Source organism: Apus apus, unplaced genomic scaffold (genome assembly GCF_020740795.1).
Source record: "Apus apus isolate bApuApu2 unplaced genomic scaffold, bApuApu2.pri.cur manual_scaffold_34_ctg1, whole genome shotgun sequence".
Lineage (NCBI taxonomy): Eukaryota > Metazoa > Chordata > Aves > Apodiformes > Apodidae > Apus > Apus apus.
This window is the reverse complement of record NW_026248849.1, coordinates 253,139-266,208: the sequence shown is the minus strand read 5'-3', so window position 1 is coordinate 266,208 and position 13,070 is coordinate 253,139. Positions and strand designations below refer to the sequence as shown.

The 13,070-nt window shown below is 50.3% G+C and overlaps 1 protein-coding gene across 1 annotated transcript in view; it reads right to left on the bottom strand.

Annotated features, from left to right (window-relative positions):
- Positions 1 to 511: 511 nt before the first annotated feature.
- The window catches only part of LOC127396211 (histone acetyltransferase KAT7-like), a 13,015-nt gene continuing 456 nt past the window's right edge, over positions 512 to 13,070 (bottom strand). Inside the window, 7 exon segments of the mRNA XM_051643832.1 lie at positions 512 to 622; positions 1,304 to 1,410; positions 2,049 to 2,195; positions 2,362 to 2,452; positions 2,751 to 2,891; positions 3,796 to 3,885; positions 4,066 to 4,280. Of these exon segments, the coding sequence (XP_051499792.1) occupies positions 512 to 622; positions 1,304 to 1,410; positions 2,049 to 2,195; positions 2,362 to 2,452; positions 2,751 to 2,891; positions 3,796 to 3,885; positions 4,066 to 4,280 (902 nt within the window).

The following is a 13,070-nucleotide window of genomic DNA, read 5'->3' as shown; positions in this document are numbered from 1 at the left end:
CCAACTATGATGTCACCCTTTATGACATCATCCATTATGATGTCACCCATTACGACATCACCAATTATGACGAGACCCATTATGATATCATCCATTATGATGTCATCCATTATGACGTCACCTATTATGATGTCACCCATTATGACGTCACCAAGCATGACATCACCCATTATGACATCATCTATTATGACATCTTCCATTATGACATTACCCATGTTGACGTCATTCATTATGACGTCATTGATTATGACGTCACGAACTATGACGTCACCCTTTATGACGTCACCGACTATGACGTCACCAATCATGACATCATCCATTATGAGGTCACCCATTATTACGTCATCCATTATGACATCATCCATTATGACATCACCCATTCTGATGTCACCCATTATGTTGTCATTCATTAAGACATCAGCAATTATGACATAATCCATTATGACATCACCCATTATGACACCAATTATGATGTCACCCATTATGATGTCATCCATTATGACGTCACCCGTTATGAAGTCACCGATGGAAGGGAACTTGTCCATTTCAATCAGCTGGGATCCATGATCTTATTGCTGTTGGATCTTTTAGCCTCTTTGGCTCTCCATTCATCAATCAGATCCTAAGGGAAAGAGCATGAAAGGGCAGGTTAAAACACACGATCCACACTGGAGAATTATCCAAGGTACAACAGCACACAGCCAAGTCCACAAGCCTGAAGGTGACCAGCCTCCTAACTGCTCAACATGACAAAAATAACTTTTCCTCTGCAGAGCTTTCTCCAGGCCCTTCCAATCCCACTGATCAGCTGCTTTTAGCAACCAAGTGAAGTCTCAGGGAGGGAAGAACAAAAGAGAGGTGCCATACTTGGGGACTTATAAACCACTTCTCTCATGTCTAAACAGGGTACAAACAGGACTCATTCAAGATTCCATTGATTCAGTTCACTTCTATGTCAACCATTTGCCCAATAAAGGGCAGGCATGAGGAGGAGCACAATGGGAATATTGATCCATTGTCCCCTAAAAAGCCACTTACACCGAGCAAAGTTATTCCACACGTGAGAAAAGGAAAGTCAGTGCACCATATTCTACACTACTGAAGACTCACCTTGGATGTTCACATCATATTTGATCAGTTACTGCATTTGAAAACTACAGTGTTCCCCCTCGGCTAGAACCAAAAGACTGGAAAGTCCAGCACAACACAAAGGAAATACTGATGTCAATGAGTTCATCTGAATTAAACAGCTAAATACAAGGAAACAAAAAAAATATGCAGAAATAGCCACCACAAATCTTACCTGTCTTTTCAGGACCAGGTGTTTTCCCTTCCAGTACTTGAGCATCTGAAGTGCCTGCAAGGTGCTAACAATGTCAACAGGATGCACTGCAGTCTCCTGGCTGATTTCTGCAAACCAGCAGCACTTTATGTTAGAACAGACACAGATTCCCCTGCAATAGCCTGTAATTGTTAGTTGTCACCTCCAACTTTCAGGCAACTCCTTTGGAAGGGATGCACACAAAATGCCCTGCACATGCTGAGGAGGTACCTGCTCTGGCTGTCTGACTTGCAGCCTTTCACCCTTCAGAACTACCCTGACATGTCTGGGAGATGCTGCACACTCCTTGGTGCCATCATCATAGAAATACTATTAAAGAAGTTCAAATAGTCTCAACGTTTTCCCACAGCATCAGAAAGCCTCTCAGTGGAGCCATTTTCCTATTTAAAATTCAAGTTTTAATTAGAAAATTAAATTATTCTAATCTACAGAGGGATAAAGTCCTTTCTGAATATTTTAAATGTATTTTTTTAAAGAATAAGCCATTATATAGTTTTATACTCTTCAAGCTGACTTATCTTTAGTGGTGGCAGGACTGGAAAGCAGCCATACCCAATTATAGGAATATTCCTCCAGCTCTGCTGCTACACAAACATCTCCATGAGTGAAGCATGACCTGCCCCATCTTTAAGGAAGATGAATGAATGAGATGCAGGGGGATGTTCCTGAACCCACTCACTGCAAACCTTTTCCCTGGGAAGCATACCTTTGATAGAAATCTCTTTTCCTTGGAAATTATGCAGGTAACGAAGAAGAACTTCCTTCCAGTAGCTCCTGTAGCTGATGAGCCCTAAATCAGACAGAGGACGTTCTGGAGAGCCAACTTTTTCTTCTACTTTAGAAAGCAAATAGCCTGCAAAGGAAAAAAAAAACCCAACATTTATCCTTCCTAAACTACTCTCTCCTGACTGCTACCCTCTTTAGCACACAGAGAAAGCAGCTAGAATGAAGCCTGCTCAGCCACAACCGTAGATATATTAGATTTATCATGCCTCCAGGATTTCTCTCTCCATACTTACTGAAGTCAATGAGCATCTTGCCATAACCTTGCCTCATGTACTGGGGCATTGTCAGGATACAAGAAACATTGTAGTTGAGAAAAGAATTCTTCTGGTAAAAACAAGGAGAGAGAGAGAGGAGAGATTAACAGGTCTTGATCTGTACAAACAATGGGGATATCATCACCCCAGCAGACTGAACAAGCCTGTGCAACTGATACAATACAAGGTGAAAGGAGCAACAGCAGAAAAACCTGCCTAACAACAAGTCACACAATCATCCTTCAGCTACCAACCTGGCTTAGTGTCTTGCTTGATTAGCCATTACATTGGGTGTTTGGTGCACAACTTTAAGCCTAGGATAGCTGGCCATGGAGTTGTGCCTGGGTGTGTATGGATGTTCAACTAACCTTGGAGAAATAACCTATCAGGTGACAGCCAGTGTTGTCAGCTTCTGTCATGACATAGAAGAGGAAGGGTTCAACATCATAATACAGTGTTTTATGGTCCAAGAAAAGTTTTGCCAGCAGACACAGGTTTTGACAGTAGATCTAGAAGCAGAAGGAGAGTAGAATACATCTGTTTATTACAGTGGGACACCCCAAGAGTGGACAAAACCATGGCAAATGACAAGAAAATTCTGAATTATCTGAGAAATGAGGTACAGTCTTTCACACAAAGCAGCTAGGCCAGGAAACAATTCCATTTGTGATGAAACTTGATAAGCCCAGCTTCCTTAAGGGTGGGAATTGACGTCTGTGATATCAATCTCTTAACTCCCCAGATACCACATCTGTGGTATCTGATACCACTCGGTGAAGGAAGCAGAAGGTTGGATCTCTGCTTGCTTGCACTGTACTGTGTTAATCCTCTGCTTCAAGGTTATCTCTGGTCACTTGAAAAGCCTCCTCCCAGCTTCCCGCAGTGCAAAATTTAGCATTTGCATTTGTTTCTTTGTTCCTTCCTCTGAAGCCTCCCAAGAGCAGACACAACCAGAGGCAGGACACACAGGGTGCTGCTGCCCAGCACTGAATGTGCAGCTGCAGATCCATGTTCTGCCCTTCAACTCAGGGCTAAGGAGGTCACCCTCACCAACAGGAGGCTGGTTCACACACTAACCCCGAGCTGTCCAAGTATCCACAGGGAATGGGAGGTGGGCAGCACAACCCACTGAGGCTGAGCACAGAAATCTTCCCCCTACCCTGCAGTACAGGATCTTGACACACATGTCCAAGCACTGTATGAGCCAAGAGGTGGAACTGCTGGAGCACAACGTGGCTGAGGAATAACCACAAGGAAAACACAGACAAAACTGCAAGTGTGGACAGATCAGACTCTAGTCTTTCTACAACTAGAGGGAGAAAGGGCCACTTGTGTCCTGCTTCTCTACAGGAAAGGAGTGCCCAGCACATCTGAAAGCCACTCCAGACTGGCCTGAGGATGGCAGTTCCTTACCTTGTTCTTCTGCCCATCCACTTCAAACACTGAGATGGAGCCTTTCCGGTAGATTTCATCACCCGGTGGGTGTTTCCAAACACATTTTGCCTATGACAGGAAAACAACGACAGGGGGACGGCGTTTTCAGGGTGGAAAAAATTTACCAGCTCCTGGATATACCAGGAAACACACGGGTCTCCTAAAGCGGAGATAACACCAGGAATGCTTTCAGTGGAGATGCTGATAGCAGGTGTAAGGCAGGGGGATCAGCTCTGCCCCAGCCCTCACCATGTGCCTGCGAAGTATTGTCTGGCTCTTCCTGTACTTGAGGCAGAATTCACACATGTAGAGACGGCCCAGGCGAGCATACTCCTCTGGGTAGGGGGAGTGGTACCAGGTGTCCAGCTCGTAGCGGCCAAACGCGATGGTTTTAATCATGTTGCTGCCTTCTGTGATCTGGCCCTGGAGCCGCAGCTTTTCCTGGGAATGGGAAAAATGGAGGACTATTTAAAAAAAAAACAACAAAACCAACCAACAAACAAACAAAAACAAGGGAGGTCGGTGGGAAGGTCGTATTTGTTTCCCTCAAGGAAAAGAATTTACTTCAAGTCTTCTAAATTCACAGAATCCCAGACTGGTTTGGGTTGGAAGGGACCTTCAAGATCATCTAGATCCAACCCCCCTGCATGGGCAGGGACACCTCCCACCAGCCCAGGCTGCTCCAAGCCCCATCCAACCTGCCCTTCAACACTGCCAGGGATGGGGCAGCCACAGCTTCCCTGGGCAACCTGGGCCAGGGTCTCACCACCCTCAGAGTAAACAGTTTCCTCCTCATGTATCACCTAAATCTTCCCTCCTCCAGTTTTAATCCATCCTCCCTTGTCCTCTTACTACAATGACTGTAAAAAGTCATCTTTCAATGTGACCATGTCTAACAGTCCCTCCCACAGACCTCTCCTTGATCAGCCTCAGTCTGAGCCCTGTCCACAAGCAGTAGTTACTGACATCAGGAAATGTCACAAAAATCAGTGCTTGGCAGCATGCCAACACTAGGGTCATCCTCTTCTTGTCACGGAAGCAATGGAAGCTCCTTGCCACTTCAAGCTTATTTCCTAATTTGCAGGAAGAGGATACAGCCTAATGCTCTGCCTCAGATATCCCAGATGCAATTGCTACTGGTAAGCATCAAAGTGCCTTTTGGTTCATCTCTGGAGGTGGAAGGTGGCTTTGCAAAGCACCTACAGAAGCCTCAGCCTCCACTCCACAGTCACTGGCTACTGTCAGGATGGGTTCTGTTGCCAACACTCCTTAGCCATCCTTTCAGCAGGTGAGGCTGTCTTTTCTTTCACTGAAAATAAACACCTGCTAAATGGGACTGTTACTAATTATTCCTCCATTCTCACTGCAAAAGCTTCACTCCAGCTGTGTGCTTTCAGCACTCCAATGTTACCCCTACAGCAGCTTTGCTGACTTGGCTGGGCTGGAGCTGCCCTTCTTGCAAACTCTGATTCTACCTGAACAACAACACCCAGGAAGCCTTCACATTCCTAACAAAGACCTTTGCTATCAGGTATAATAGGAGTCAGAAGTCTCACCACGTCCTCAGATGCCCGTGCTTGTGCTCTCCGGAAAAGCTTCAAGTCATACTCACTGGTCAGGTTTTCAAGGAGAGGTTCCCTAGTGTTGCCATAGGTTTGTCTGTGCTCCTGGAGCAATAAAATAACAGGAGATTTTGCTGCCACGATGCTACCAAGCTGTTGGATCTTGCAGCTTTTTTTAGCTGAGAATGTTATAGGATGGCTGGGAAAGCCAAACTCCTGCTTAGTTGTCTCATTCCAGACAGGAGGGCATTCCAAGAATTGAAACAAGAGCTAATGAGGGCACCAGCTTTGGGTGTGCCAGACATAACCAAGCCCTTCTGGCTGTTCTCATATGAAAAGCAAGGGGTGGCTTTGGGAATTCTAGCCCAGAAGCTGGGTCCCTATAAGCGAGCAGTAGCATACATCTCCAAACAACTGGATACAATTAGTAAAGGATGGCCAGGATGCCTTCGGGCAGTGGCTGCAGTTGTTCTGAATATTCAAGAAGCCTGGAAGTTCACTTTGGGACAAAAGATGGTTGTGCATACTTCCCATGCAGTAACCTCTGTTCTGGAACAAAAAGGGGGGGTATTTGCTCTCACCATCAAGGTTCCTGAAGTACCAAGCAGTCCTAATGGAACAAGATGATGTTGAAATTACTACATCTGCCATCATTAATCCTGCTTCTTTTCTGAGTGATAAGCAGGAAATGGAAGCCATCACACATGACTGCACAGAGACTATAGAGACAGTGTATGCAAGCAGCTCTGACTTGAAGGAGGAACCACTGGAGGAACTGAATACACTTGGTACACCGACGGGAGCAGTTTTGTAAAAGATGAGTCCGCATGGCAGGATATGCTGTAACCACCAGGGATCGAGTGGTGGAAGCAAAGTCCCTCCCTAAGGATACATCTGCACAGCGAGCTGAAATAATTGCTCTAGTGAGAGCACTGGAGCTTGCTAAAGGTCTAAGAGTGAATATCTGGACAGATTCAAGACATGGCTTTGGTGTAGTTCACGCTCACGGAGCTATTTGGAAGGAATAAGGAATTTTGACGACCCTAGGAAAACACATCAAGCATGCTGACATGATTCTGAGACTTTTGGAGGCTGTACAGTTGCCTTCAGCCGTTGCTATTATGCACTGCAAAGGACACCAGAAAGGTAACACTGCCCAGGAGGTGGGAAATAAATTGGCAGACTATGAAAAAAAAAAAGGGCGGCGGAACAAGGTGAGGTATTAAGTCTGATTCCTGAGAAAACTTTGACACTACCTGATTCAGTTAATTATGATGAAAGGGATCTTAAATTAATCAAAGATGTGGAAGCAGAGATTGAATCAACAGGTTGGGCAAAATTGAGAGATAACAGAATAGTGGTTCCTTTCAGGGTGTTATGGAAACTGGTAAAAACAGAGCATGACAAGACACACTGGGGAACTGGAGCTTTGTACAATTCTCTCACAAAACAAATAGTAGCTAGGAATCAGTTTCAAACTGTGAAGAGTATGGTTGATAGATGTGAAATCTGTTTAAAAAAAATAATAATAAACAAAAAATCCAAAGGTGGAGAATCGAATAAAATTTGGAAGTATTGATAAAGGGAATGTTCCAGGCCAAAACTGGCAGATTTTTCAGAATTCCCTAGAAAGGGCAGGGATATTCAGGCCATTTCAGGATGGCCTGAAGCCTTCCCCTGTAGAATCAACAAGGCCTGAGAAGTCACAAAAATTTTATTGAAAGAAATTATTCCTAGGTTTGGAGTGCCAGAGGTGATCTCCTCTGATAGGGCAACACACATTGTGTCACAAGTGGTTCAGCAAGTTAGTAAATTCTTAGAAATTAATTGGAAATTGTACACAGCTTACCACCTGCAAACAAGTGGGCAAGTGGAAAAGGCTAATCATTTGATAAATACATTTAGGGTGGGATCAAGCCCTCCCTATTGAACTAACAATCAGTAGTTTAAGAATATGGAATGACTACCCTGTTTGTAGGGTGTCTCAGGAATATAACCCATTTAACCTGGCACGGACAAACATACTTATTTTTGCATATACAGAGGAACAGCTGGCAATGTTTTGGCACTATGAAAGCTTGAACGTAAGTCATGCAAGCTTATCTTGGGGGAAATTAAATGAGATATTGAACCAGTCTCAAGAACTTCGAGAGCATTTAAGGAAGCAGAATAAAACCTTGGCTGAGTCTATCATTAAAACAGTAATAGCCAAAGACAAACTTATTGGTCTGTCTAGTCAAATTGAATCTGAAACTGCCCATCATAGGTGGGATATCTTGTCAGCATAATCATTCTCTGCAGAAAGAAACTGGGATGTTTTAATTCACCCACTTTTGATACTATTGGTGTTTGTGATTATACTGACAGTCATTAATTGCCTTTTATGGTATAAGCTAAAGAAACTGACTTTAAGAATTTGGGCCTTGCCTAAAGTAATGAAATAGAATGATCTAGAATCTTTGTAAAGGAATTTACAAAGTTTAAAGAAAAGGGGGGATTGATACATCATAGAATATTTGTTAGTAAATTCAATAGAAATATAGCCTCATAAAAGTTTACTAAAGTAATGAATTTGCTATACTAAGGGTTGCTTTTAAAACAAGGTGCTTTGTGAAACTATCAGTCAACTATGCCAAGCATCCTGGAGGTTGTGATAACATCAAGTCTTCTAAGACCCTGGCAGCCTACAGACACACTGATGTGGATTCTGACCCACCTGGGCAATCTACCAGCGGGAGACTGGAGACAGGACCAGGACAGAGACAGGACAAAGACGACAAAGGACTAGAATCAACAAAGACCCCCACAGGAGACCCTCGAGCAGGCATAATTACAAAGATAGCCAATTCCAGGAAATAAAATGACTATGTAAAAGAATTCTGGGGACTCATTGACATGGAACTGAATATGCATGTTTTTGGTGTATATTAGTCAGGGTGTTTCACTGACTCGTTGGAGCACTCATGGTGGAGAATCCCCAGTGCTGCCCAGCGCTGCAATAAAGAATGCCTGCTCAATAACAGCTTGGTTGTTGTTATTGGGTCTTGATCTCGGAATCCTTACCCAGCCGCACCAGCCTCCCACTGCGGTGAGGAGTGTTAGAAAGCAGGGGGTTTGGAAGCTCTGAATTTTTGTTTCAACATCACCAACTATGATGTCACCAACTATGATGTCACCCACTATGACGTCATCCAGCACCAGGTGACACTGCCCGTGGGGCACTTGCTGGGACCCACAGCCCCTTCCAGCCACTCCAACGTGTCCTGTTTGCCCGTGGCAGCCTTCAGGATTTCCCTGCCTGTGATCTCTGGCTGGTGCAGGTTCAAGCTCGCCTTGCAGACCTGGAAGGAGAGCACAGGAACGATGGCAAAGGCAGCCTGGCTCCCACCACCAGATGCCTGCTGGGGACCTGCCAGCAGTGGCTGCTGGGGCAGGGATGCAGGAGATGATGGGGCTGCAGCTCTGCAGAGCAGCAGCTGACTCCAGGCAGAGGGAGGCTCCATCACCCTGCCCTGCCCCCACCCGTGTCCTCCTTGGCACCCACCTGCTTGGATCTGACATGGAGCTGCACAGACTGCACCAGGGAGAAATGCCACTGCTCACCCTGCTGCTGAAGCTGCCTCTCCTCCAGGATGTCCTGCTGCTGGAGCAGGGTGGCTCTGCTGGGCTGCTCCAGGCTCTGCTCTCTGCAGGCCCCACGGCTCCTCTGCTGCACCTCCAGCTGCACCAGCTGGACAGGCAGATGTTCCCCAGCAGCTCCAGGACCCACCCGCTGCTCTGGGATGCTGGGCTGGCCCATGGTGCATGTCAACTGGTGCTCTGCCCCTGCTCCCCGGCCTCCTGGCCCTGCCTCCCTGCCCAGGGCAGCTGGCACGGGGGCCCTGTGGGCAGCTCTTGTGGCCCGAGGAGCACGGGGGGCAGCGGGCAGGGGCCGAGCCCCAGGGGCCCATCCACCCTCGGCTGCCCTGGCCGAGCTGCCCGCCCGGTCCCGCGGTGCCACCGGCTGCTGGACGGGTCCCCAGCGCCCGCTGACAACCCTGCCAATGGCCTCCTGGGCTGGGGCCCAGGCTGTGTCCTGCCCGGCTGGGGCAGAGGCTGCAGGGCTGGACAGGACAGGTCTCCAGCTCTGGGCCCTGGGGCGTCTGCCCCGCTCAGCCCAGATGCCCCCAGCAGACGGGACGGGCTGTCGGTCGCTGCTGGACGTGCCCCTGGCAGGGGGTGCAGGGGGCAGAGGGGGCAGCCTGGGGCAGGTGGGGGCAGCTCTGGGGCGCCCAGCTGCAGGTGCCTGCCCAGGGGCTGCTGCCTTGCTGAGGAGCAGTGGCAGGGATGGCTGATGGGCCATCCCCTCCTGCAGGGCCAGCCTGCCCGGCTGCAAGAGGAGCCGAGGAGAGAGGCCGTGGGAGCGGGACCTCTGTGCCCGCAGCCCCCGTGTCCCCGCTGGGACGGCTCCTGTGCCCGGGCTCCCCTCTCCTCCTGCCCTGCTCCTCTTCTGCCGCCTCTGCTGCAGGCCTGGCAGCTCTTTGCTGAGCTGAGAACGGGCCTGCTCCTTCTCCATGGACATCTTGGCTGTCCTCTGCTGGAGACGTGCCACGGGTGTCCAGGGGAGCTGCTGCCTCCTGAGGGAGATGCTCTCCTGGCAGTGGGCACCCCACGGCTTGGCTTCCTTACATACCCCCTGGTCCCCATGCAGACCCATCACAGCGGTGTCCGGGCAACAGGCCCTGCATCACAGAGGCCTGGGGGTGGCTGTGGAGACGCCCACCCCTCACCTGCTGGGACCAGCTGGACCCACCTGCACGGCCCTCAGGTTCCCCAGCAGCAGGGAAGGCGCCCGGCGCGGCCAGGAGCTGCTCCCCTTCCTGCACACAGCGACCTCCTGCCCTTGGGGCGGGAAACCCGCACCTGGAAAAGGGCTCCACAGGAGCAGCTCCTCCTCCTCCCAGCAAGCAGCTCCTCCTCCTCCCAGCAAGCAGGAATCCAGCCGAGTTAGAGACTTCAGGGCTAAACTGGCCAAACCCAGATGGTGCTGAAGAGTAGAACCTGTTCCTGCTGGTCACAAGGGCTGTGTTGAACTGGGCTGTGTCTCCCGCAGAGCCCAAGCAGCAGGATTCACTGGTACATCAGCCAGCCTGTCAGCATGAGGAACAACAGGACCCAGCTCAGCACAGACCACGAGCCTTCCTCCCAGAGACCCCTGCCCACGGCCCCGAGAGGCAGTGCACATGGGGAGGGGGTGTAGCTTAATGTTAATGAGTCCGGGGAAATGATTTAAGTATCATCATGAACTCAGGGAATCACTCTGTATAATCCCGCCCCCCTCTCAGACAAGAAACACACGTGTATGTTTAAGTGCACAAACGCGTGTTGCCCTTCCCTGCTGGGCTGTGTCTGCAGGACTGATCCCCAGCCCAAGCAAGAACCCGCTTTAGAGCTGCTCAGGGCTAGAGAGTCTCTTCCCTCCCGTCACCAGGACCCCTCACAGCCCCCCCAGGGACCCCTCAGGAACCCCCAGGGCCCATTTAGAGCCCCCAAGAACTCTCAAGGACCCACCCAGAACGCCTCAGAGGACCCTGCAACTCGAGAACTCCCCGGGACCCCTTAGAGCCACTGGGTCCCCTCAGAGCCCCTCAGGGACACCCAGAGTCCTCGCTGGGATCCCCTGGAACCCCTCAGAGACCCCTGCGGCCCCTCCAACCTTCCCCCCATCATTTGAGGGTGACACTGCAACCTCCCACCATGGGGGACCCCCCACCTCATCTGTGGGTGCCCCGTGGAGAGCTCTGAGGGGTGAGTGAGGGGCAGGATCTCCCTTCCCAGGGGCTGGGGGTCAGGGCTGGCACCTCAGAGGTTCTTGTGATGAGCCTCAAATGCCCTAACAAGCTGCTTATCTTTTTGTGCTTTCCTTCAAGTCCTCAAGCTCACTGGAGCTGTTCCCCAGTGCAGTGAAGGAGGAAGATTTCAAAGTGCACTTAATAAAAGAGATCCGTGGGGGGGGCTTCCCGGGAACCGGGGCGACCCCTCCCAGCAGCAGCAGCTGCGGCAAGCACGGCTCCAGTCCCGAAGCAGATGACAAACGCAGGCTGGGCAAGCTCCTACTTTGGTCTGGTTTGGTTCAGGCTGGGCAGGCAGGGTCCCCGGGGAGCGGGCACAGGTGCCCCCCTTTCCGCTTCTCCGGGCAGCGGTCGCGGGGCAGCCCCCCCTTCCCTCTCGGCTCCTCCGGACAGCGGGGCTGGCGTTCCAGGGGCTTCTGCTGCTGCAGCAGGGTCTGCTGCAGGTTCCCATGGCTTCTGCTGCTGCAGCAGGGTCTGCTGCAGGTTCCCATGGCTTCTGCTGCTGCAGCAGGGTCTGCTGCAGGTTCCCATGGCTTCTGCTGCTGCAGCAGGGTCTGCTGCAGGTTCCCATGGCTTCTGCTGCTGCAGCAGGGTCTCCTCCTGGGCAGGCAGAGAGCACCGGCCTGCAGATCTTGCCCTCTTTTATAGATCAGAAATCACTGTTCGAGAAAGTACCTCTGTTCAAATTAGCCAATTAGCACTGGCCAGGTACGTGCTCTGTCAGAGGCATCTTTAACCTATTGTCCATTCTTCTGCCAGTTATCAGAACCCTTATGCTCTTTTCTTGCTGTGGAGTTATCTGCTAGAGCAAGGGGCCTGTTCCAGTCTGTCCTGGGATAAATCAGCAAAAAGACACCACTCTTGCTTTGCTGGCTTGAAAGGCATTTTGTTTAGTCTGATGTGGGGGAGAGAAGATGGACCGTTCCCCACCATATGTCCTTTGGAAAAAGAGGCAGGCCACTCAGGGTGAATATAAGGATGTTCTGAGGCTATGCAGGGAGAAAATCAGAAGGGCCAAATCCCAATTTGAAATCAACCTGGCTGCAGCTGTCAAAGCTGAAAAGAAACACTTCTATAAATCTATCAACAAAAGGAGGGGTAAGGAGAACCTCTATCCCTTATTAGATGCAGCTGGAAACATAGTGACCAGGGAGGAGGAGAAGGCTGAGGTGCTTCATGCCTTCTTTGCCTCAGCCTTTAGCAGCAGGACCAGTTGCTCACTGGGTACGCAGCCCCCTGAGCTGGAAGGCAGGGATGGGGAGCAGAATGGAGCCCCCATCATCCCAGAGGAGATGGTCAGTGACCTGCTGCACCACTTGGACACACACAAGGCTCTGGGGCCAGATGGACCCACCCAAGGGGGCTGAGGGAGCAGGCAGAAGTGTCGTGCCCTGGTCCTGCCCTTGGCATTGCACAGCTCCACATCCCAGTGCCCCAGGGAGAGCTCTGAGGGGTGAGTGAGGGACAGGATCTCCCTTCCCAGGGGCTGGGGGTCAGGGCTGGCACCTTTGGTGAAGGGGGACAGGGCTTGGTCCTCTGCAGTCATGAAACACACCCAGGGTCACTCAGCACCAGAGCCACCTTCACCTTCCTCTTCCCCACCTGCCATCCCTGCCTCCTCTTTCCTGCTCTACCCACACCCTGGGGACGCTTCCTCACTCGTGTCCCTCACTGGGACCCATCAGCACTGACAGAAACTTTGCAGTTGGGCTCTGACTTCTGCAGAGGTTTCATCAGCTTCCTCTCCCTGTCTCAGCTTCATGGGCTCAGCAGCAAAGCCACCAGAGGGCTCATTAAGGTTCTGAGCTGGGCTCCTGGGATGGAGGGAGCTGCTGGCAAGTGGGCAGTGCTGCAGAGAGAC